The sequence below is a fragment of the Chelonoidis abingdonii genome, chromosome 13, assembly GCF_003597395.2.
Source record: "Chelonoidis abingdonii isolate Lonesome George chromosome 13, CheloAbing_2.0, whole genome shotgun sequence".
In the NCBI taxonomy this organism is placed as follows: domain Eukaryota; kingdom Metazoa; phylum Chordata; order Testudines; family Testudinidae; genus Chelonoidis; species Chelonoidis abingdonii.
In genome coordinates this window covers 6,653,911-6,679,505 of record NC_133781.1, presented here as the reverse complement: position 1 = coordinate 6,679,505, position 25,595 = coordinate 6,653,911, and the positions used below count along the sequence as shown (strand labels likewise).

Here is a 25,595-nt window from a genome sequence, read left to right as displayed (position 1 = left end):
ATGAGTGGGAGGCAAGTGCCTGCTCTGTGAGGATTTGATCCAAACCTCACTGGAATTACTGAAAAGGCTCCAGTTAACTTCAATGGACTTTGGATCAGGCTCTTAGGGAGGAATAGGATTGCGACAGAATGAGAAATTCCTACTTTTCTCTTGAAACTGCTCCTCATTTTCTCATTCTGTTCAGGGCAATCTGACTCTTTGAATATCCCATAATGGTTCAAAGTACTCAGACTGCCAATCAAAAGATCACCTTCATACATCGCAGTTGTGTGCACGCAATACATGGCATATATGTCTCGGTGGGGCTCAGTATTCAAATGGTAGATTAATGGTGCGGATGCAACAATAACTCTCCATGCTGCTCCATGCTGCTCACTGTGTTATCAAGGCTGTGTCTCCTGGAACTCAGCTGCAGGGTGGATTCACTCTTGTTGGCACTACAATGTAATGAAAGGTGGTTTGTTCATTGTCCAATCCTGAACTCGGAGCATAGAAACTGCAGACCTAAAACTGTCTCCTGAAAGACTCACAAGCGAGAATGGATGGCACTTCTCTTCTGGATTTTTGTCATTTTCTTGTCCCTAAGTGAATAGACTTCTAGTAGCAATTACATGTGCAGCATCATTCTACATTTAAAAAGGATTTCACCTTGCTTTTAATGAATTTTCTAACTTAGAAAATGGTGTGTGAGAAGGTCTGTACTTGGTTTTCAGATAAGAGATGGCAAGTGAGTGACAGATTAAGCAATTGTATCCCATAAAGTTCCAAATGCAAGAAAAGGGCATCAGCGACTGGGACAAGCACTGTCACATCTGGTGGTCAGAGCAGGTGTTAGACCTAGTGGTTAGAAAGCCTAGTTGGTAGCCAGAAATTGGAGCCCAGGGTCAGAGCTGCAGCCAGAGTCCAGACGCCAGAGTCAAGGACAAAGTCATCACTCAGGAGTCAGAGTCCAGGGGCAGAACTGGCTTTACTTGGAGTGAGGCAAAGTAGGGACAATGTTGGAGCCAAGGCAGGAGCAGGGCAGGAACAAAGCAGGAGCAGGCCCTACTGCAGCTCTGGGTACATGCTTTGAGCAGTTGTTGAACCACTGCTGCTGGGTTTAAGAGCCAATCTGCAGAACCTTCCAACCAATCAGGCAGCCTACTATAGGCCACCTGTGCTCATTAAGATTGCCCAGAGACTGGCTCTGCTTTGGGCCCTGCTTCCAGACTGGCTCTGCTACAAGCCCTGATTCCTTTCGAGTGCACTGCCTATGGACCCTGGGCCTGCTTTCTCAGGGTACTACTGAAAAACTCTTGCAATAGGGCCAGGCTGTGGATGTTCATGCCCATGACCGCTAGTTTATTCTGTAGCCTTCCCAGTCCACCCCTTACTGGAGCCTTCCCCTAACTTGCCAAGAGTGGAGGGTTCAGTGAACCAAGTACTTTTCCTGTCTGTGGACTGTTATGGATGGCAGTGGGCAGTGAAAGGTCAGAGCGGTTTGCGTATGGGTTCTCAATGTAGGGCTTTAAAAGTGTGATGTGAAAGACAGTGTGTATCTTCAAGGACTTGGGCAGCTGTAACCTAAAAGGCATTGGATTCACACATTGTATAACACTGAAAGGCTCAGGTATTGGTAGTCTGGCAGATGGGCAGCTACATTTAAAGTTCTGGGCCGAGAGCCACACGTTGTGCCCTATGACTAGATTTGGGGTGGTCCTGACAGCTTCAGTCAGCATGATATTTATTGGCAGACTGGAAATGTTCCTTGAGCTCCTGGTGCACCGGGTGTAGGTGAGAGGCTTTGTCAGTGGGGTACAACTGTGTGCATAGTAGAAATAGGAGCCAACACTGATTTAGAAATCCACAAAATTTGTTGCAATTGGCATTTAACTTGTCATACAGGGGGAAGTTGCTCTCATGGAGAGTTGGAGTTGGAGTTGAAGGCAGCACAGATTGAGCTTGCAGGACTGCATGCTAAACCTACAGGGTGGCAAGTTGGTCCTGCAAGGTATAGGGCTCCCATTATCTCACTCAGAGAGATATTGGCCTTTGTGGAATTCATGCTTCCTGTATTAGCTCTAGTTCTTGTATTGTTTTGTGCTGGGCTGCTCAAACTGTCAGTGACTGGAATATGAGCAGTTGCTGCCTAGTGGTCAGAGCAAAAGTCAGTTAGGCTACTTCTAGTGGTTAGAAGAGCGTTTGCTAGCAAGGAATTGGAGCCCAGGGTCAGAGTCAGAGTCAGAGGTCAGAAATCTGAGTCAAGGGTCCAGGTTACCTGGAGCGAGGCAAGGCAGGAGCAGGGCTGGGAATGAACAGGAGGTATCATAGATATAGATGACTGCTGTGAGCAACTGCTGAACTGCTGCTGCTGAAGCTGGGCTTAAGAGCAGGTCTGCTGATCCATCCAACCAGTTAGGGTGCGTAGCCAAACAGGCAGCCTACGTTAGGCCAGCTGCATTCATTAAGGTTGCCCGAAGACTGGTTGTACTGCAAACACTGCTTCCAGAGTGGATCTGTTGCAGGCCCTGATTCCTGACAAATGGCAACTGTCAGCACTTTGGTTTTCACAACTCTCTCTCCATCCTCAGGAGGAACTATCCAATGTCAACCTCACCAAGTTCCGCAAGATCCAGCACGAGCTGGAAGAGGCTGAGGAGCGAGCTGACATTGCGGAGTCCCAGGTTAACAAACTGCGGGTGAAGAGCCGTGAGATTCACAGGAAGATTGAAGGAGAAGAGTGAGGATGTCACCATGCTACAAAGTGACTGAAGAAATGCACAAAATGTGAATCTCTCTGTCAGTTTGTTGTATTTATTGGTTATTCTGTCCTCACTGTTTAGGAAATAAAGATTGTAGAGAACTTTGCATACAAAGAACTAGTAGGGGCTTTTGTTTTTTACAGATTAGCTTTGGGGTCTTATTAAGGTTTGTGCACTATTGAATGTTTAATTTTAACTCTTGTCCTTTGCACGCATCCATTACAACACAGTCTTTAATTACCTGATCACATAGTATTTCTTCATTATACATTATAAAATTATTCGCTGAGAGGAAAAATAGTGTTAAACGTGACAGAAAGATTGAGAAAGTGAGTGCTCAAGAGTAAGAAATGCCAAATGTTAATGTTGAAAGTTCAGCCTAAACCCTATTCTATTCTATTCTATTCTATTCAGGTTCTTATACCATCCTCATCATCGTGGTATCTGAGCACCTTCCAGGAGTGTATTAAGCAATGTGATTAACAATTCTCACATGTGGTTTGAAGCGATGTGTGTGAGGGTGCTTAGTTCATTGGGGAGTTTGTTCCACAGTCTGGAACCAGCATTCCTCCAGGAGTTCTCAAGACCAAACGTGCCCAGTTTTTTTTAACCTTTTGTCATAAATCAGATTTTCTAAATCTTTTATATTTTTTGTTGCTCTCTTCTGCACTCTTTCCAATTTGTCCACATCTTTTCTAAAGTGTGGCACCCAGAATTGGACACAATACTCCAGCTGAGGACTCACCTGTGCCAAGAAGAGTGGGACAATTACCTCCCTTATGTATGACACGTATGACACGCCTGTTAATACATCCCAGAATATTAGCCTTTTTCTCAACTGCATCACATTGTTGACTCCTACTCAATTTGTGATCCACAAGACCCCCCAGATCCTTTTCAGAAGTACTACCACCTAGCCAATTAGTCCCCATTTTGTAGCTGTGCGTTTCATTTTTCCTCTCCAAGTGAAGTACTTTGCACTTGCCTTTTTTGAATTTCATCTAGTTGAATCCAGATCAATTATATACTTTGTTAAGATAGTGCTGAATTCTAATCCTATCTTACAAAGATCTTGCAGCCCCTCCCAGTTTGGTGTCATCTGCAAATTCAATAAGTATGCTTTCCACTCTATTATCCAAGTCATTAATGAAAATATTGACTAGCACTGGACCCAAGACTGACTCGAATAGATACACTATCTCAGTTTAACACTTAACCATTGATAAGTACCCTCTGAGTGCAGTCTTTCATCCGTCTGTGCACCTACCTTATAGTAATTTCATCTAGACCACACTTTCTTAGTCTGCTTATGAGAATGTCATAGGGGACTGTGACAGAAGCCTAACTAAAATCAAGATACATCATGCTTACTGCTTCTCCCCTATCCACTAGGCCAGTGACCCTGTCAAAAATGGAAACCAGGTTGGTTTGCCATGATTTGTTCTTGACAAATCCATGCTGGCTACTCCTTATAACCCAGTTTATCCTCTAGGTGCTTACAAATTGATTGTTTAATAATTTGTTCCAGTATCCTTCCAGATTTGAAGTTAGGCTGACTGATCTATAATTTCCCAGGTCGTCTTTGTCATCTTTTTTAAAGATAGGCCTATATTTGTTCTTCTCCCGTCCTCTGCGACTTCACCCGGCCTCCAGGAGTTCACAAAGATAATTAGTAATGGTTCCAAAGTTGATTCAGCAACTTTAATCTGTTATTTTTGCCTATTTTGTCTTGCGTTCCTTCCCCCTTGTTAACATTAAACTGTGCTGAGTATCTGGTCACCATTAACATTTTTAGTGAAGACTAAAGCAAAACAGGCATTAAACACATCAGCCTTCTTGATGCCATCTGTTGTTAGCGTTGCTACCTGCTAAGTAGAGAACCTACATTTCTCTTGCTCCTAATATATTTAACAAACATCTTACTGCCTTTTATGTCACTTGCTAAGTATAAATTATTTTGTAGTGTAGCCTTTCGATTTTGTTCCTGCAAGCTTGTGCTCTTCTTTGGTACTTTTCCTTTGCAATTTGTACAGGTTTTCACATTTTGTAGAATTTTTTTATTTTTATTTTCAAGTAACTAAATAGCTCCTGATGGAGTCAGATTGGCCTCTTGCTATTCTTGCTAACTTTCCCTAACATTGAAATAGTTGTATGCAGTGTAGTTGTAGCCGTGTTGGTCCCAGGATATTAGAGAGACAAGGTGGATGAGGTAATATATTTTATTGCACCAACTGCTGTTGGTGAGAGAAACAAGCTTTGGAGCCACCCAGAGTCTTTTTCTGCAGATGTGCCTTGAATATTGCCCCTTTGAAAAATTGACACCTTTCCTGAATTCTTTTATCTCTAACACTTTCTTCCTATGGCACCTTACCTACCAATTCTCTGAGTTTGTTAAAGTCTATTTTTCTAAAGTCCATTGTTCTTTTTCTGCTGCTCTCACTCCTTCCTTTACTTAGAATCATGAAATCCATCATTTCACGGTCACTTTCACCCAAATTGCCTTCCATCTTCAGATTCACTACAATTCCGCCCTGTTGCCTAACCACAGAGCCAGGAAAGGACTAGATATGGTACCATGGAAACATCCATCCTACAGATCACAGCGTAGTAAGCCAGCTACAATCAACAGCAAATTCTTTAATGCACTCAGTGTACAAGGAACGTGCAGAAGGTGCTGGCTTTGAAGCAAGAATATGCTGATTTATTATCATGTCACAGAAGAAGAGTAGGAGCACAAGAAAATGACAAGCATCCATCATTCCTTCTTGGATCTGTTGCTGTCCCAGATGATTTTAGTTAGCCCTGGGAGGTAAAGCTAGATATCAGATTTAAAATTGACACAGAAGATATGTAAGTGGGACCTCTGAATCAGTGTAGTGGAATCTGAATAATCCTCCTCAGTTAACACACACTATGTCTATCATAAGGAGTCCAGAAGTGAAGCTTAAAATTAAGAGAGAGTTTCTAGTTAAAACTAAACCTAAAGGTAGAGTACAGATTAGCAGTCCAAAGTGTGTCGTTTTGGAGCTCCACAGATTAACAACTGTTTCACCCAAGAAGGAGTGCAAAAGGAGACTAGTGCTCTCGTTGTAACAAAACCATACTGATGCTTTTGGGGAGAGACCAGCACTGCAGTGCGCCTCACCAAAATTAAAATTAGAGTGGAAATTATTCATTACAGTTTTCATGCAGCACTGGAGAATTTCAATTCTAATGTGACCTGAACAGGAATTAGATCAAAAGTCTAGATGTGGGTTTATACAAGAAATTACAAAGCCCACATCATGTGACAATGGCAAAGAATCACAGAGTCATGTTCTTTTAACACCGAACAAGACATTTTTATTACAATAAGAAAAAAAAACCCGGAGATCCTTCCTATCTCTCTGATTCACTACAAAGCTTATTCCTAGACTAAGAGTTGATAAAATTTTTCATAGCCATATAATAGGATTTTATAGTGAATATTCCCTTTAAATTCACAACCACAAGTACTATCTCCCCTTTGCAATTGTGTAACAGTCTTGTGGCAACTACAGCAATAGCTGACAGAGAAGAGAAATAGTAGAAAAAATGTCATGTATTTTCAGCTTCTTTTAATGCAATTTAGCAGTCAAGAACAAGATAGAGACACCTGCACCAGGTGACCAGCACCAGGTGACGCTGGTTCTGACCACAGAGCAGGGGCTCAGGCGGGTGGTGATGCTGGCTCTGGCCACGGGGCAGGGGCTTGGGCGAGTGATGACTCTGGTTCTGACCACAGGGCAGGGGCTCAGGCAGGTGGTGATGCTGGCTCTGGCCATGGGGCAGGGGCTCGGGTGGGTGATGACGCTGGGTCTGACCACAGGACAGGGGCTCAGGTGGGTGGTGATGCTGGCTCTGGCCATGGGGCAGGGGCTCGGGCGGGTGATGATGCTGGTTCTGACCACAGGGCAGGGGCTCAGGCGGGTGGTGATGATGGCTCTGGCCACAGGGCTGGGCTTGGGCGGGTGGTGATGCTGGGTCTGGCCACGGGCCTTGGGCTCAGGTGGGTGGTGACAGTGGCTATGGCCATGGGGCAGGGGCTCAGGCAGGTGGTGATGGTGGCTATGGCCACGGGGCAGGGGCTCAAGTGGGTGGTGATGCTGGGTCTTGCCACGGGCCTGGGGCTCAGGTGGGTGGTGACGGTGGCTCTAGCCACGGGGCAAGGGCTCGGGCGGGTGGTGATGCTGGGTCTGGCCATGAGGCAGTGTGGCCTGGCAGGGGCTGTACTCAGATCAACTCATTTGAGTTCCGTTTGTGAAAGCAAAGTGGGACGTGGGCTAGGACATGTGGGGAGGGGAGAAGTTGAAGACATTAGATATTCTAAGACTCTGGGTTTCCTGGGAGACTCCTGAAGTTGGGTTTCCTCTCTAGGCCTCTCAATCAGACTCCTGCCTCTCTCATTGCTATTGGCAGGCAGTGACTTCTTCTGTCACATGGCAACTTGAAAAGCAGCACTAAAGGGTGATGCCCCCATCTGCCTCCACTGGGTGGCTGCCAATGGGATGGACTGAGTGACGGCTGCCCCTCCAGGATCTTACCAGGCCGAGGCTCACTAGGTTCCATATCAGGCTGCCCTTCCTTGTCCATTAGTGTAACAGGTAATTGCACCTCTCGCAGGACACCATTCAGTGACTCTCTCTCACTCACATGAAGGGGAGCGACTTTAGGGAACCACAGAGTGACTGATTTTGGAGACAGCAACCCCAGCAAAGTCCCTGCAACAGGAAAAACTGCTGGGGGAGGAAACAGGGAGAGCCATCCCTACTGGTGGGAGTGGGTTTCTGCAAATCAGCAATTCCAAGCAGATCAGCTGGGGTGCAACAGGGGTGGCTTGAGGGGAAATGGTGGTCACTCAGAGCAGAGATGGCACAGCAGGAGGGCAAGGGGAAGCTAACTACTATTCTAACCACAGAGGAAATGTGAAGGAAATGTGGGAATGCAGCAGACTTGTTGAGACTGAAATTTGTCTGGGACACTTTTGTTCATGCCCTGATTTTTGCATGGAAGAAGTTAAAAGCCACACGAGATCTTTGAATATCCCACATAGCTGCATAGCATCTTGGTTTTATGTCTCACCTGCCAACACAGACATATTTTTGAGGTGTATAATTGCGATCCAGTTTTGTTGTGTTTTGAGCAAGCCACAACTCCCACTCTAAAGCTGGCCAGGTTCAGGAGTGAATATGATGCTGAGCTTCCTCCTCAGCACTTTTGAATGACTTCCATTGTAAGGAAAAAGCTTATGAATGAGATGAAGAGGTAGAAACATCTGAGGATAGATAGAAAGTAGTGTATTCTGAACTCTGGTGGGTTATAACTGGCATTCTTTCTGCTGTTTATGTAAAAGAGCACAAGCATATTCTCAAAATGTGTGAATTAATATACTAGTTATTTGCATGAAGCCTCTAGATTTCTGGACCTTCAGCATTAACAGCTATGTGTGTTGATGGAAGAGGGCACAGGTGGTACAGGTTGTAGGCTCCCCAAATGGCTGAGCTGAGCTCTCAGGCCAGTGCAATAGGGTGGCTCACAGCACTGCCTCCTCAACAGCGGCTGACAGGAAAGATGGTGCATCCAAAGCCCTGCCTATACTAATAGACCTGGGAGTGAGGGTATGGAATGATGTGAGGGTTGTGCACATAGGCCTGAATGGAAAACAACCATCAATAAAGGTTGTAAACAGTTTAAGAAAGACAGACATGAAAAACGGATTGAAAAAAGGGCTAAGCATCATGCCATGTCTTCAGTGGGAGCCTTCACATTCATATGTGACATCTGTTTGTGACCTTGCTCCCTACAGATCAGACTATACACTATGTGATGGGGCAAGGCCAGATGGCTACAGTAAAGTACTGAGAAACAGGTATGTTAGCCCCAGGCTAAACAAATCCCTAGTACCCACTTCTTGGGATGCAGGCTCTGCAGATCAGTGCTTTAATGTGGCAGTTGTCTCAGGTTAATAAGGCACCATTGGAGCCAACATTTAAGTAGACCATTGTCTGAAGAAGGTCACCGCTAATGAGATAGCGACTTTACTATTATCGATCAACTACTGCTGCAGCCAATCAAAGCACGCCATATCGTAGATCACGCAGCACCTGGGTTGATAATCAATGTAGCTCACTTCCAGTCAGGCAGAGAAGCTGCCTGCAGAGAGATAAGGAGCACCACTGTGTTGAGGCAGCTGGGGACAAGAGGCAAGGTGCTGAGATTGAGAGAGCTGTACTGCTAGGAGGATTGAGGAGCGACAAAGCATTATTCACCGGACCTAGGAAGGAAGGTCCTGTGGGAGGATAAAGAAGTGTGCTGGAGTGAGGCTTACGTAGGGAAAGTAGCGCCAGGGCAGCTTTGTAGTGTCAATGGAGCTGTTACAGGAGGCATACAGTACATGGTCTGCGATCCACAGGACCCTGGGTCTGGAACCTGGATGCAGAGGAAACCTGGAGTTACACACCCACACACACACCTTATCCTCATCCAGGATCTCCTAACAGACACAGGAGGAGCTGACTCAGACTGTGGGTTCCACAAGAAGGGAAGATCACTGAGGTGAACAAATCCGCCAATAAGCGCAGGACCCACCAAGGTGGAGGAGGAACTTTGTCACAACTGACAAGAACACATGAGATGCCACGATGGCATAGTTGGATACAATGGAGACACACCATGTGCAGTGAGGTGAAAGTCTTGGGAGAACAAGAGCACTGCTTTCATTCTGAGTTTAGTTTCAGAAAGACAGAATGAAGAGAGGAGAAGAGATTAGCCATGACTGATGAGTTGATTATATGTCACCCCCTTTATTGGGTAATATGAGCACCTAGGATGTGATACTGTTCCATGGCTGGTCTCTGCAATGCAACTCACTACTCAGGGCTGGTCTACACTAGGGGGGGAAATCGATCTTAGATACGCAACTTCAGCTACGTGAATAGCAAAGCTGAAGTCGAAGTATCTTAGATCGAGTTACCTGCCGTCCTCACGGCGCGGGATCAACGTCCACGGCTCCCCCTGTTGACTCCGCTACCGCCGTTTGCGTTGGTGGAGTTCCGGAGTCGACAGGAGCTCGTTCGGGGATTGATATATCATCTAGATGCGATATATCGATCCCTGAGAAATCGATTGCTACCTGCCGATACGGCTGGTAGTGAAGACGTAGCCTCAGACTGACACCTAAAAAGTGAGGAACAATATGTGGAATTAAAAATAAAGTTACTGTCACCCTTCAATGTGTTTGCAAGTGGCTCCCAAATACAGCTGGGCAAAATGTTTCTACCCAAATGGGTGTTTTTTGGAACAAAAAATGCAGCTTCTTTGATACCAAACGTTTTGTGAATTCATGCAGATTTTGCTGAATTGATTTGGTCAAAAGAAACCCTTAAAAATCAGAAATGCTTCGATTTGATGTTTTCTAAACAAAAGGTTTAAATTTGTTGTTTCATATTTTTCTTAAATTGTATTTTGAAAAATTAAAAAATGTTTATAAAGCTCAAAATCTACACAAAAGATTCTTCTTCTTATTTAAATATCTTGTTTGAGACACCAGGCATGTGCTCGGGTGACTAGCTCTGCTGCTTGGCCGCCCAGCTACAGCTAACCACTGCTCTGATTAGGGCACTAGCCGAGCTAGTGCGGGTATATTGCCTCAAGCTGGAATGGAATTTGTAGCTCCAGCTCAAAGTGTAGATATACTGTTTTCATTTTCGGGATCAGGACTGTTCTAAATCTCTCTCTCTTTGCTTTATTGCAGGATTTTCCAGATCACAGTTGCCAAAAGTCTTTATTATTGTTATAATAATTAATAATAAACCATTTAATCTCCACTGAGCTCTATGACACAGAAATCTAAAGTGTCACATAGAAGTCAGTGGCCCAGCCAGAACTAGAAGCCAGCAGTCCCAACAATGTCCTGCTCTAACTACTACAGAGCACTTCCTCTTCAAATTCCCAGTCATAATATTTATAGGAGATTTATTCACATAGCTAGTAAGACAACAAATATTTCTATATATACCCATGTCTTATATGAATGACAATCATGCTCTGAGTCAAGTTTGCCAAACAATACTTTGCCAAAAATGTCTTGACCTAAGAAAGAGGAGGAGGCTGCTACATGTGCAGATAAGACCCTATATAAGTGCCCCTAGGATGAATCTGCCTTGTCCTTGCACAGAAAGCTTCAAGGTAAGTGTATGGGGGGGGATCTGAGCTTGCAGAGAGGAGAAAGTACCCCTGCATGCCACACATCCCACTGCATTCCTGCTGCTGCTAGCATTCATTTCCAGGAGGGATCGTCTCTTTCATCAAGGCTTTTAAATCCATTTTTTGAGTCATCTATACATTTTCAATCTCCAGTTTATCACTGCAGTTTCATGCAGCAATGAGAAAGGAATTTCTATTTCTATTTTAGAATATTGACCAGTTTCCAGCCTGCATACTATCCAACTGGTATCACGAAAGAGGTAAGATCCTGATTTACTAATTCCCAGGGGATGGTGAGTACCCTCTAGGGTGGGATTTCTATATAGCTCAGAAGGCAATCACTGTATCCCCTAATATCCATGCCCATTGTGTAAATGCACTGTATATTGTTCCTGGGCTCTGTTGCCCATGACAGGCAGATCTCCAAAGTGGCTGGACTTGAAGCTACTCACCACTAATGCTGAGTCAGCAAGTGCCCTCTCTGAAATACCTCTCCTGAATACACACATCACAACGTAATTGTACACAGAGAGCTCCAAAACCCCAGGTCATAGGTTCCTAATAAAGCAGGACAGAGTGGCCCAAAAGAGGAGACCCACTAGGGGACAGAATCTAATTACTTGTCCATAGAATAAATCTATTCTTTTAATGAGCATGTATCCAGAATTTCCTTTTCCCCCACACCCCAATCATAACTGACAATAATTGTGCCCCATCTGAAAGAAACACACATTTCTCTGGTAAATGCTAATCAAGTTTTCATCTCTTACTGTGCAGAGTAGCTTAGTGAGTGGCACTTAGGGCATGGCTACACTTGCAGATGTAGAGCGGTTTGAGTTAAACCAGCCTTTGGAGAGTACAGTAGGGAAAGCGCTGCAGTCTGTCCACACTGACAGCTTCAAGCACACTGGCATGGCCACATTTGCAGCTCTTGCAGTGGCATTGGGAGCTGTGTATTATGGGCACCTATGCCAGCATGCAAGTGACAGCAATGTGCTTTTCAAATGGGGTGGGGTGTGACAGGGAGCGTGTTGTGTGTATGTTGGGGGAGAGAGAGTGGGTTTTTGGGGGGCTGAGAGTATGTCAGCATGCTGTCTTGTAAGTTCAGACAGCAGAAGATCCCCTTCCCCCCCGGCCTCTTTCTCTCACACACAGCATTACACACTAATGGTTGCTTTGTCTCTGAGCAGACAAGCATGCAGACTGTCAGAAATGGAGCTTTGAAAGGGCATATCCGCATTCCTACAGCAATTCAAAAACAATGACAAGAGTGGCCACTTGACTTAAGGGGATTATGGGATGTTTCCAGAGCCAATCAGCGTGCAGTAATACAACACCCCATTCACACAGGCGCCACGGCGCTCCAGCAGAGGTGCAGCAAGCGTTATTTCACTCGCCAAGGTGGAGTACCAGCAGCGCTGTAGGTGCGGAATCAGAGCGCTCTACATGCTTTCCCAGTGTGGACAGGTAGTGAGCTAGTGTGCTTTATTGCACACTAACTTGCAAGTGTAGCCAAGCCCTGAGATGCCATGTGTGAAAATGCCCTCAGAAGAGGGTTTAAGGCAGCTGGTGGCCCTTTCACACTGATTCCTTGACCAGTCTGACCCAGTAGCATAGCTGGGGGGGAGCAGGGGGAGTGGCTGCTCCCCCACTGAGCCCAAGTGGTGCCTTTATAATTTTTTGGCACCTTTTTAACTTTTAATCTGGATGTGGGGGTGGGGAGGGGGCAAACATACCACTGTGGGGCTTGTACTCACCGGGAGGCGCTCTAGGTCTTTGGTGGCACTTCAGCGGTGGGTCCTTCAGTGCTGCTGAAGACCTAGAGCGAGTGAGGGACCTGCCACCAAAATGCCCGCTGAAGACCCGGAGCGCCACCTGGTGAATACAAGTGCCACAGTGGGTGCTGCCTTTTTTATGTCCACCCTCCCCCTCTCCCCAAGTTCACTCCACCTGGCTATACCACTGGTCTGACAGTGCCACTAATGAACCAGATAGTTCTTATATAATTAAGGAAACTGTTAAAGAAGTAATAGCAAATAAAGGCATATTGATAATATTTGGTTAACTGGAGTGGGAGAGACAGACAGACAGACAGAGCTTAAATTACATGAGAACCCAGTGCTTTATTCTCTAATGCCGGAAAATTCTTTATCAAAAGCACTGACAGTAGTAGCCTCCCTTTTGCACCTTTTCCATTATCCACACTCCTGCTCCCTTTCCCCCAATGCCCTTACATTGTAAGCACACGACACAGTCTAAAATGTAGCCAGAAGAGAGGATGTAAGAGGGCTTTCATAATTCCTAATATGTTTTTGGCTCTTCCTGGTCCCTCATGTAGGGATCTGTTTATGCTATTCCTATCAACAAATGCAGTGGACAGTGGAGTTCATCCCCATGTAACTGCATGGCCCCTAATTATAGAGATCTAAACAGGCAAGATGAAAAAGGGGTGGGAATGAAAAGTTTGGTAAAATGAAGCCCCATATAAGTTTCTGGGTCTAAAGTGAGTCAGAGAGCCTCTCACCCAGCTCTGGGGTTTCTTTCATTCCAGGTCCTGAATCAAAAATGTAACATATTTTCTCCCCATCAGAGCTCACTGCTGAGCTGCCCTAGATAACCCACAGCCATGTCGTCGGATGCTGAGATGGCCGTTTTTGGGGTGGCAGCTCCTTTCCTCCGAAAATCGGAAAAGGAGAGAATTGAGGACCAGAACAAGCCTTTTGATGCTAAGACATCAGTCTTTGTGGTGCATCCCAAGGAATCCTTTGTGAAAAGCGTAATTCAGAGCAGGGAAGGAGGGAAGGTCACGGTCAAGACTGAAAAAGGAGAAGTGAGTAAAAACAAGGAGTTAGGAACAGCATTCTGTTCCTCCTCTGTTCTTAGCTGATAGAAACAGGTCTCTTCTCTCCTTCCAGACGTTGACTGTTAAGGAAGATCAGGTCTTCTCCATGAATCCTCCCAAATATGATAAAATCGAGGACATGGCAATGATGACCCACCTCCATGAACCTGGCGTCCTGTATAACCTCAAAGAGCGTTACGCAGCCTGGATGATCTATGTAAGTACAGGCTGAAGTCTTTCCTGGACTTCCAAACCAACAGCTACACTAAATCATGTGGAAGCCAATCACGTTATCTCCCTTTCTTTCAGACCTACTCGGGTCTCTTCTGTGTCACTGTCAACCCCTACAAGTGGCTGCCTGTGTACAACCCAGAAGTTGTGGCTGCCTACAGGGGCAAAAAGCGTCAAGAGGCCCCTCCTCACATCTTCTCCATCTCTGACAACGCCTATCAGTTCATGTTAACTGGTGAGTCGCTGAACTCCTGAACAGCGATTACAGAATGAAAATTTCTTATGAGGAATCACAATCTTCTTTCCAGGAAAAAAAATGACTTGCACCTGATGACACCAAAACACATTCAGAACTAGCAATGTAAAAGCACAAATTCATCCAAAAACAAACTGAACCTGACCCAAACATTAGCCCAGCTCTCAGAGAACCCAAAGCAAACCTTTTTGGAAGTTCACAAGCATGTTGTTAATGGAAAAAATACAGAACGTCCATATCTGCTTCTGCACATTCTGGCTCTAGCTGGGCCCAAAGAAGAACTGTCAAAAATCATGTAAAAGCAGCAGAGAATCCTGTGGCACCTTATAGACTAACAGACATTTTGGAGCATGAGCTTTCGTGGGTGAATACCCACTTCGTCAGATGTTAAAAATCATGACACTCTTACTCTCAGGAAGCCTGATTCTTCCTGACTTTGCATCTTATGTGTCATTTATACTTGTGCAAAGTGGTGCATCAGAATTCTCCATTCCCCTACATCTTGCACGGTAATTCACACACACTTTGCACTCTTCTTGCACTGATGCTCTGCAGATGGTTATAAATTGAGGATCAAGTCATTATTCTGTATAACCCTTTCCTGTCCAGAGAGATAAGCAGCTTTATCAGATTTCTGTAAGAGGGAATTTTGTGAAAGGGAAGTGGGTATAAGTATCCTGTGATGGCTCTATTGAGCTGCATGAACTTATATTTATTATTTACTATGGTTAGGATTTTCAAAGAGGCCTAAAGGAGTTAGATGCCCAATTCCTATGGATTTTTAGTTAGTTGCCTGATGTCCTGAGGCCCCTTTGCAAATCCCAGCACTTATTTGTTTCACTCTGTTTTCAGTGAGTTCAATGTTACTTAACTCTTTTTAAAGTCTCTTTCGTTCTGTCTCTTTCACAGATCGGGAGAATCAGTCCATCCTCATCACGTATGTATATTTGCCTGCTCCAGTTTTTGTTGGCTTTGCTGTGCGCTGCAGGAAGAAACTCTTTGGTTATGTGTTCTCTGCTTCTCTGTTTGATTTTCAGCGGAGAATCCGGTGCTGGAAAGACTGTGAACACCAAGCGTGTCATCCAGTACTTTGCAACAATTGCAGTTTCTGGGGAGAAGAAGAAGGAAGAGCCAGGCAAAATGCAAGTGAGTTGGTCACTAGAGATGGGATTAATGTTCCATTCTGAAATTGCCACGTGGTTTAAAACAACCTCAATTTGACAATCGTTATTACTTTGTAGGGGACTCTTGAAGATCAAATCATCAGTGCCAACCCCCTGCTGGAGGCCTTTGGGAATGCCAAGACCGTGAGGAATGACAACTCCTCTCGTTTTGTAAGTTTTTCTTTTGACAAAATTGCTCCTAGTCACAAGTGCAATGATGGGCCACATATGTTCCCATCATTAGACTGTAATAATATAAATCTTGGCTGCTTTGCAAATCCTACTTTTGGAATCTGCCGCTGAGGGTTTTAAATGAAATGACTTTTTTCCTTTAAAGGGTAAATTCATCAGAATCCACTTTGGTACCACAGGGAAACTGGCTTCTGCTGACATTGAAACATGTAAGGGACCTCTGTTTATGGGTCACAATTCTCTGTCTCTCTTTCTTTCCTGTTGTGTTTTCTTGTGGCTAATTGTACTTTACCTGCCTTGCCAGATCTGTTGGAGAAATCTAGAGTCACTTTCCAGCTCAAGGCGGAAAGAAGCTACCACATATTTTATCAGATCACGTCCAACAAGAAGCCAGAACTAATTGGTAAGAAATGTTTTAACTCTTTTGGTGCAACTGGTCACTGATGAACTCAGGAATATGGTCAATTAAATTATACCCATGTATATCCTATGCTTATTTTCAGAGATGCTCCTGATTACCACCAACCCATATGACTACCCCTTTGTGAGTCAAGGTGAGATCTCTGTAGCCAGCATTGATGACCAGGAAGAGCTGATTGCCACAGATGTAAGTAACACATGAGAATTATTGTGTGGAGTGTTAACTTTACTAGAGAAGTTATTTACATTACTGATTCTTTTGACAGAGCGCCATTGACATATTGGGTTTCAGTACTGAGGAAAAAACAGCCATTTACAAGCTGACAGGGGCAGTCATGCATTATGGGAACCTGAAATTCAAGCAGAAGCAGCGTGAAGAGCAGGCAGAGCCAGATGGCACAGAAGGTATTGGCAACATCTAGATCTAAACTCTCAAGCAATAACACAGGGCCAGATTTACAGATACATTCTGGATGTTTCATGCAACTGTAGTATTGCAAATGGGGGATAGCTCAGTGGTTTGAGCATTGGCCTACTAAACCCAAGATTGTGAGTTCAATCCTTAAGGGATTGGGGCAAAAATCAGTACTTAGGGATCTGGGTCAAAAATCAGTACTTGGCCCTGCTAATGAAGGCAAAGGGCTCGATTTGATGACCTTTCAAGGTCCCTTCTAGCTCTATGAGATAGTTATATCTCCATATAATTAACATTAATTTGGCTTAAGCACATAATTCAGTTGAGTTCCAACCTGCTTTGCATCACTAGAACACACATAAGAGCCAGAGTTTGCTAGTGAATCTGTCCCTATGGCTCCTGCTATATTAGACACTGATTTGCCACTCCGTCATCAGTTTTACATTGATGTAAGTCCACTAATGTCAGTGGTGTTGCCCTGGTGTAAAGCTAAAGTAATGCTGTGAAGAATCCATCCAAAATCTCTGCTAACAGTGATGAAGAAACAGAGAAGCAAAGGGCCCCATTTTACATGGCCTGGCACCTAGTCCCTCACTTAGTGAAGGGAGATTTGATAGCAGCCTTCAATTTCCTGAAGCAAGGTTCCAAAGAGGATGGAACTAGGCTGTTCTCAGTGGTGGCCAATGACAGGACAAGGAGCAATGGGCTCAAGTTGCAGTGGGGGAGGTTTAGGTTGGCTATTAGGAAAGACTATTTCACTAAGAGGGTGGTGAAGCACTGGAATGGGTTACCTAGGGAGGTGGTGAAATCTCCATCCTTAGAGGTTTTTAAGGCCTGGTTTGACAAAGCCCTGGCTTGGATGATTTAGTTGGTGATTGGTCCTGCTTTGAGCAGGGGGTTGGACTAGATGACTTCCTGAGGTCTCTTCCAACCCTAATCTTCTATGATTCTATGATTCTGTGATTATGCCTTGCAAAGTGTGTATAAAATGTTGCTTCCAGGATATATAAGCAGAGAATTCTGAACTAATAGGGTGTTACATCCAGTTTGAACTTACTTTGTGTGAGGTGGCAGGCAATGAAGAATGAGACCCTTGGGCACTGTGATGGAGTAGGGTCTGTCTGTGTGGGGAACGGGAAAGCAGGGGAGGACTTTAGGTGATGGACAGGTGCTCAGGCTGTAACCCGACCCGGCAGGGAGGGGGTCTGACCTGAGGCTGTGGTGTGAGGACCAAAACCCGGAGAACCCAGCACCAGGCCAACTTGCCGACCAATTTGTGGACAGTCGGCAGCAGGGGATGCCAGAGGAGTCTCGAAGAGGCAGCCTGGCCTCAACGCAGAGAGAGATCATCAATGGGACCTCCAGCGGGGCCTATGGAGAAACCCCCAAAAGGGAACATCCTTCGTTCGGTCCCTCCGACCCACTCAGGGACCCCACGAGACATGGGCTCTATCATGTGGCCAACGAGGCCACAGTCGGCCCAGTGCCCCAAGCCTCAGGGACAGACCGAGCAACCCAACCCGCAGAGGGTGACTGGTAAAAACCCAATCGGAAAGGCTACATTCCCGGAAGGGGGCTGGCAACATACCACCTATGAAGGAGGGGGGAGGTCCCAGTCCAGCTCTCGGGGGCTGGAAGCGCCAGCCTCCGGGTTCTTAGTTACCGGGTGGGGCCGCGGCTGCCCCTCCGGAAGGAGTGCAGTTCCCTGGAGGTAGATTGGGAGGGAGGTCACTGGGTACTGGGACACAGTGCAGAGGTGACGCTGTGCCCGGAGCGTCAAAGAGGTGTAGGCTCAATTGGATGGTGCCCGACACTAACCTGACCCTTGGCATTGGGCCGGACCCATTCAAGGTGCCGTGCGCGAGTAGACATCGAAGTGTGGGGCCAAGAGGCCCAGATGGTGTACACCACTAATTTGCCACGAGGAGGGTTAATGGGAGACTTGAGACTGGCCTGTAGCACTCAGGATGCGCAGGGGGGGTAGTGATCAATCAGTAGTCAGAGCGTAAAGGGCACGCACCCCGACAACGGGGAAGTACTCGGCCCGAGTGCAGGACCCTAACTGGGGTGGGGAGTGCCCAGGGGCATGCTCAGAGAGGCTGCGACCTCAGACCCAGCCAGCAAGAGAGAGCTGTCCCCATCCTGTCCCAGCTGCTGAGTTCCGGCGGAGTTGCAGAAAATCCCTCTGCGGAAGCCCAGGGACCGGGCTGACCTAGTGCGGAACAGACTGAGGAGAGGTTGCAAGGAGAGGTTCCGTGGAGAAGGGTTCCTGTATCGAGAATGGGCTCCCCCAGGGAGGTAGACATGGGGATCAGGAGGCAGCTCGTGGTTCCCAGAAGTTTCGCCACAAGCTGCTGTACCTGGCCCATGACATCCCTCGCAGGACACCAGGGAATCCGGCGCACCAGGTAGAGGCTGCTACAGAACTTTTACTGGCCTGGGGTCTTTACCCATTCGCACAGTACGCGCCAATCCGTACCCCTGCAGAGGTGGAAGGCCCGGACAAGGGAAAGCAGCCTGAGGCCTTTACCATCATAGAAGACCTTTCCAGAAGGTGCCATGACATAGTGGACTCTCAGCAAGATGACCCGGTCAGGGAAAAAATACATCCTGGTGGTGGTGGATTTGCCACTCGCTACCCGAGGCGGTGGCCTTGTCCTCATGAAGCGGACACCTGGCCAAGCGCTGATGACAATTTGCAGCCGGGGGGTTCCCAGGAGTCTTAACGGTCAGCATCCAACTTCATGCCGGCCTGCTCCGTCCTATGCAGAAATGTGGGTGCAGCACAACTGGCCTCAGCGTATCACCCCCAGTCCAACGGGCTGTGAAAAGGTTCAACGGGACGCTGAAGATGATGCTAAAAACATTTGAACCAGCACCCGCAGGATTGGACAATACTTCCTCACCTGCTGTTCGCGTACAGGAGGTACCCAGGAGCTACGCGGTTTTGCCTTTCGAACTGTTGTATGGAAGCGAGTAAGGGGGCCCGGACTGGAATGAAGATCGAATGGGGAGGGAAGGCACTCCCGAGGTGAGAGTCGTGGTGGAGTATCGTCCGACCTTCGGAAAGACTGGCGAGCTCTGGGCCTGCCAGGATAATCTGGCCGCAGCAGAGGAAGCAGAAGGTCTGGTACGACCGCACGTACGGGCCGTGCCTTTGCCACGGGGATCAGGTGTGGTTCTCACCCCGTGAGGAAAAATAAACTCCAGCCGCCTGGAGGACCCTCAGGTTATCAAGCAACTGAATGAGGAACTATGTGGGGAGCTGTCAAACCGGGCACTCACCAGCGGGTGTACATGTGAAATGATGAAACCATACATGACAGGAGAAGTGGGTTGCCGTGTGTGGACACTGGGAGGGGCAGGGAGATGACCCTTTAGTGGATCTATTCCCGGGACAAAGCGGTTCCCCCCTGGAGGCGATTCCTCTCTGATCAGCGACCTGGCCAGTACGCTGAGATCAGAGGGTCTGCATCTGGTACCGACAGCTGTTTCCAACAGCCTGACGCACTAATTTGACTGTCCACAGGTGGAGGCTGGGTCACACCTCCCATAAGCAGCTCCGACGTGGGGTACACCCATATTTGCCCACGGAGTGTTAATGGGAGGGGACCTTGAGGACTGGCTAGTAGCACTCAGAGTGCCCTGGTCGTGACTCGTAGTCAGAGTCGGCAAAGGGCACTGCACCCCGACAACGGGAAGGTACTCGGCCCGAGGTGCAGGACCCTAACCTGGGGGGGGGGGAGTGCCCAGGGGCATGCTCAGAGAGGCTGCGACCTCAGACCCAGCCAGCAAGAGAGAGCTTAAGTGTCCCATCCCTGTCCCAGCTGCTGAGTTCCGGGCGGAAGTTGCAGAAAGATCCCTCCTTGCGGAAGCCAGGGACCGGGGGGGGGGGGCACTGGGCAGGGGGGAGAAAAAAGGGGTTGGCGAGGAGGAAAAGGCGGACAGGTTGGGTTTGGGGCTGTGGGGGAATTCAGGGATCCTAGTGGGATCCAGCACCTGAACCCCACAAAGGACTCAGTGGAGGTCCACTGTGCTGCAAGCTCTGCTGTAACTGTGTTCCTGTTGTCCAATAACCTTCTGTTTTACTGGCTGGATAAAGTCACTGTGGGTCCCAGGAAGAGGGGTGCAGGCTGGAACCCGAGACTCCGTAACACTGTGGAGTGGCGGGAGATTCTGCACCCCGTGGACGGCGCTTCTGCAGTAAGTGACTGGGGCGCAGTAAAACGAAGGGGTGATTAACCCCTGGGAGTGTGTGCCCAGTGAGAAGGACTTTGCGTAAAGGGTCCCCGGGACTGCAGCGAGCGTCCCAGGGGCGGAGGGTCTGCAGCTCGCCCTGCAGAGAGGTGGTACCTCAAGAAGGCTGGTGCACTAGGGGTCCCCGGAACTCGGAGCGCGAGCACCCGGCCTGTGAGTGGCCAGCAGGAAGATGTACGCCAAGCGTCGCAAGTGTGACCTGCTGAGCTGTGCAAGCAGAGGGGGCTGCGCACAGGAGGCTGACCAAGGACCAGCTGATTGCCCAGCTGGAGGAGGGAGACCGGAACCTGTCTCTGAGGGAAGCAGCCTGGCAGATTCAGCGCAGTCACAGTGTCTGTCCCCCCGAGTGGTCAGACGGCGATGAGGGCTTCCGAGACCCCCCCTTCCTAGCCTAGGGGAAGGGCGGGAGGAGCCCAGCATGCAAGGGCACGTGACCCCCCCGCCAGCAAGGATCCGGGCGCGAAGCTCACCCCCCAGCAGGGATCCTCCGGCGACGCTCGACACTGTGGAGCAGCTGTGCTGGAAGAGAAAGGAAGTTGAGACAGGAGGAGCTCGAGTAAAGAGGCAAGAGCTGGAGGAGAAGGTGATCCAGCGTAACATGAGGAGAGCCAGCGTAACATGAGGAGAGCCAGCGCCAGCGTGAGCTGGAGGAGAAGGAGAACAGCGTAAACATGGAGGAAACCAGCGTAAACATGAGCTGGAGGAGAAGGAGAAACAGCGTAAACATGAGCTGGAGAGAAGGAAACAGCAGAACATGAGCTGGAGCTGGCCCGGTTGAGAGCCGTGAGGCCCGGCTGCGGTGAATGAGGGGGACCCAAACCTACAACGAACTTTGAATAAGCGCTTGCTGCCCCGGCGTAGGAGGGGGGACATAGATACCTTCCTGACGCTTATGAGATGCCTGCGAGCTGCACGGGGTTGGCCTGCAGAAAGGATCATATTTCTCACCCCTACTGGACTCCACGGCCGTGGAGGTGTACAGCCGACTGAAAGGGACGGAGGCGGGGACTATGAACTGTTCAAACAGGCCCATGCTCCGTCGAGTTTGGGTGACGCCTGAGTATGTCATGCTCCCCTTTTCGGGTTCACTGGTAAAACTGCCCAGAATCTGGAAAGAGAGTCGGGACATGCTGGCTTGGTTTGTATCCAGCAGTCTTCCAGCCCTTGGGCCTCGCCAGTGGTGGTCCCAAGAAGGATGGTCAATCCGGTTCTGTGTGGACTATACGAAAGCTCAATGCATCACGTATCTGATGCCTACCCCATGCCCAGGCCTGACGAGCTCCTAGACAAGCTGGGAGGTGCTCGGTACTCCCACCATGGATCTTACCAAGGGCTACTGGCAAGTGCCGCTGGACGCAGATGCCAGGCTGAAATCGGCCTTTATCACCTCTGGGGCTCTACGAGTTTCTGACCTGCCCTTGGCCTCAGGGACGCCGGCACCTTCCAGCGCTGCTGGATCGCTACTGCGGGGGATGGAGAGTTTGCCGTGGCCTATATTGACGACATCTGCGTCTTCAGCCAGGCCTGGAGGACCATGTGTCCAGGTTACACAGTCCTGGACGAATCCGGGAGGCTGGGTTAACCGTGAAGGCTGAGAAGTGCAAGGTGGGGATGGCTGAAGTATCTACTGGGCCATCGGGTGGGAGCGGCTGCCTAAGCCGGAACCGCCAAGGTGGAGTGATCAGAGACTGGCCTGCTCCCCAAACCAAGAAGCAGGTCCAGGCCTTTATTGAGATGGCGGGGTACTATCGAAGGTTCGTGCCCCACTTTAGCGCCATAGCAGCCCATCACTGAACTGTGCAAAAGGGAAGCAGACAAGTGATCTGGACCGAGCGTGCCAGGAGGGTCTCCGGGCGCTGAAGGAGGCTCTGGTCAGTGGCCCAGTTCTGGCGAACCCAGATTTTGAACCCTATGGTTCACCGACGCCTCAGACACGGACTGGGCGGTTAATGCAGAGGATGAAAAGGGGAGAGCACCCCATCGGTCCTGAGCAAGAAGCTGCTACCCAGGACAAACTATCGGCCATCGAGAGGAATGCCTGGCCATTGTGGGCCCTTAAGAAGTTAGAGCATATCTCTTTGGGCGACACTTCACCGTGTACCGACACTCTCCCTGACCTGGCTGCACCAGATGAAAGGAGCCAACGCCAAGCTCTAAGTGAGCTGCTCCTGCAGGACTATGACATGGACGTGGTCCATGTGAAGGGAAGTGCCAACCTGATAGCGGACGCGTGTGTCCCGGAGAGGGGCCCTGAACTTCCCCAGGCACTGGGCAGAGTGACCCCGCTCAGTTCAGTTCCGAAGGGGGGAGCAGTGTGATGGAGTACAGACTGTCTGTGTGGGGAACGGGGAGCAGGGGAGGACTTTAGGTGATGGACAGGTGCTCAGGTGTAACCCGACCGGCAGGGGGAGGGGGGGCACCTGGCGGAGGGGAGAGAAAAAGGGTCGCCGGAGGAGGAAGGCAGGGCAGGTTGGGTTTGGGGCTGTGGGGGAATTCAGGGATCCTAACTGGATCCAAGCACCCTCCTGAACCCCCAGAAGGACTCAGTGGAGGGGTCCTGACTGTGCTTGCAAGCTCTGCTGTAACCTGTGTTCCTGTTGTCCAATAAACCTTCTGTTTTACTGGCTGGATAAAAGTCACTGTGGGTCCCAGGAAGAGGGGTGCAGGGCTGGAACCCCGAGACTCTGTAACAGGCACTGACTCTGAGCTTCATTTGGGCTGAGCCTCGCTGATCTCAGGAAGGGCAAGAGTGGCAGTGCACCATCTCTGCAGTCCCTGGATTCTGCAGCTTGCTGGGGCCAACCCTGCTGACTAACATAAGCTATTGTGGCTAGAGAGCTGCTGTGATGTATGCTCAACTATACCAGCCCCAAGGGCTGTTTCTTCAGCCGAGGAGATCTACAATCCTGCAGCAGTCATGCCATAATCCCTTTGTCAGGAGCACTGCTGGGACGCCCTATAGCTTATGGGCTGCAAGGGGAGCACTGAAGAGCTATTCCAGCTGCTTTACACCTTCCAAGGAAGTCCTTTATGCTGAGGATGTTTCCCAGTGCCTGAAACTGTCTGGGTTATGGCATTTTATTCCAGTAGGGATGGTGTAAAGGCACAGCAGCTGAGACCAGAATTGAGACCCTAGTGTTTGAGACCCTTGCGTTAGATACAAAACATAGAAGCCACTTGTTGTCTCTTAAGAGTGAGAGCTCTGTGCTCTGCCCAGGATTCTGATATCCCTCTCTCTAGGACAGTGGTTCCCAAACTTTAAAAACGTGTAAGCTCCTTTCACTAAAATGTGAAATCTTGTGAACCCCCTCCTAAAAATGAATATTTCCAGGGATTTAAGTTTAAATCTCCTAAGTGTGATGCTAACAACCCACAAACTAGAAAATGAGAAGATTAACTCACCTCTCACTGAATCAAAACAGCACTCCAGAGAAAATGACTTAATATCGAATTACTGAGGTGCCTTAAAGCTGATACATTACATTGACTACAACGTGGTTCTGGCTTTTTTGGCGTGCAAACACCTTTTCTTCCACCACCAGGGCCATCCCTAGGTGGTGCCCCATGAGGGACAAATTAGCCTGGACCACCGCTCATGTACAGCGTGGCCTCCGGCTCACTCTGCCCCTCATGCCACCTAACTTCCTGCCACCTGTGCACCTGGGGTCCCAGCTGCCTCCCTGCCTGCCACAGGGCTCAGGTTGCGGGCCCTGTGCTGGGATCTGGGCTGCCGGCTCTGCAATCTGCACGGCTCACGCTGCCAGCCTCATCTGCCTGGCCCTGTGCTGCACTGGGCTCAGGCTGCCAGTGCCTCCGTTGACCAGGGCTCAGTTGCTCACTCAGCACTCCACCGGGTTTGGGCTGTCTGCTCTGGAACTGGGTCCCACCTGCTGCCTCCCATGCCCGGGGTCCTCTGGCCGCCATTAAGGAAATTTTTCAGGTGAACCCCCTGTAACACTGTGCGAACCCCCTGGGTTCACAAACCCCACTTTGGGAACCACTGCTCTAGGATGTATGTCTATGGAAGGGAATGTAGGAGTGGTTCTATAAATAGATATTATTTCAAAATCAGTTGTTCACCCTGTCAAAAGCTAACTGCTCTTTACAGAGTGAAAACACTTCACTTTCTTGAGAGTATTAGGATCTAAGGGCAAATGCAAACAGAACTAAAGAAAACAGTTATAAGAAAACATGAACAATATAGACCTGGTCATGATATATTCAATAAAGGCATTACTTGCTGTTATTAATAATAAAATCATTTAAGTAATTTCAGCCAACACTGGAAGCCGTAGGAGCTGAAGTCAATGGGACTGCACAGGTTTAGGTCAAGCCAATGTTTGGTTATTAGCCCGTTTCCTTCTGATCATTCAGAAATCAGAATCCCTAGACAAGCTGCACAGTAAAGTGGCAAAGAAAGAACTTCAAAGCCATCTTTCCATTCTGTCTGTTCATCTGCTTCTTTCTCCTTAAAAATTGTTTTTATTTGGCCCTTATGAGGTATTTGTGAACAAATTCTTACAATCACTTGATGTACAGACCCTCTCAGTCAAATGCAAAACAATTCATCAAGAAATCAAGAAATCAAGGAAGCTCTAAACTCCATAATTACTGGAGTTATTAATAATTGTGGTAATAGGTAAAACACAAACAGATCTCATTGTTTTTTTCTAGTCATTATAAAGGACATCAAAGCCTATCTTTGAGCTTCTAATTCATTCCTCTCCCTGTTTAGTGGCTGACAAAGCAGCCTACCTGATGAATCTGAACTCAGCTGACCTGCTCAAAGCCCTGTGCTATCCCCGAGTCAAGGTTGGGAATGAATACGTGACCAAAGGTCAAACCGTGCAGCAGG

The 25,595-nt window shown here is 48.1% G+C and overlaps 2 protein-coding genes across 3 annotated transcripts in view; both read left to right on the top strand.

The window, feature by feature from the left end:
• The window catches only part of LOC116827483 (myosin heavy chain, skeletal muscle, adult), a 34,186-nt gene extending 31,328 nt beyond the window's left edge, over positions 1 to 2,858 (top strand). For both annotated transcript variants that reach the window (XM_032785049.2, XM_075071953.1), the window contains exon 40: positions 2,571 to 2,858. In XM_032785049.2, coding sequence (XP_032640940.1) covers positions 2,571 to 2,723 — 153 coding nt within the window. In that variant the 3' untranslated portion in view covers positions 2,724 to 2,858. The remainder of the gene's footprint in view (positions 1 to 2,570) is intronic.
• Positions 2,859 to 11,160: 8,302 nt separating this feature from the next.
• Positions 11,161 to 25,595, top strand: part of LOC116827484 (myosin-1B-like) — a 40,636-nt gene continuing 26,201 nt past the window's right edge. The window contains exons 1-12 of the mRNA XM_032785050.2: positions 11,161 to 11,224; positions 13,557 to 13,794; positions 13,880 to 14,023; positions 14,116 to 14,272; positions 15,203 to 15,230; positions 15,331 to 15,439; positions 15,535 to 15,627; positions 15,794 to 15,857; positions 15,953 to 16,051; positions 16,152 to 16,255; positions 16,335 to 16,473; positions 25,476 to 25,594. Of these exons, the coding sequence (XP_032640941.1) occupies positions 13,591 to 13,794; positions 13,880 to 14,023; positions 14,116 to 14,272; positions 15,203 to 15,230; positions 15,331 to 15,439; positions 15,535 to 15,627; positions 15,794 to 15,857; positions 15,953 to 16,051; positions 16,152 to 16,255; positions 16,335 to 16,473; positions 25,476 to 25,594 (1,260 nt within the window). The 5' untranslated portion in view covers positions 11,161 to 11,224; positions 13,557 to 13,590. The remainder of the gene's footprint in view (positions 11,225 to 13,556; positions 13,795 to 13,879; positions 14,024 to 14,115; positions 14,273 to 15,202; positions 15,231 to 15,330; positions 15,440 to 15,534; positions 15,628 to 15,793; positions 15,858 to 15,952; positions 16,052 to 16,151; positions 16,256 to 16,334; positions 16,474 to 25,475; position 25,595) is intronic.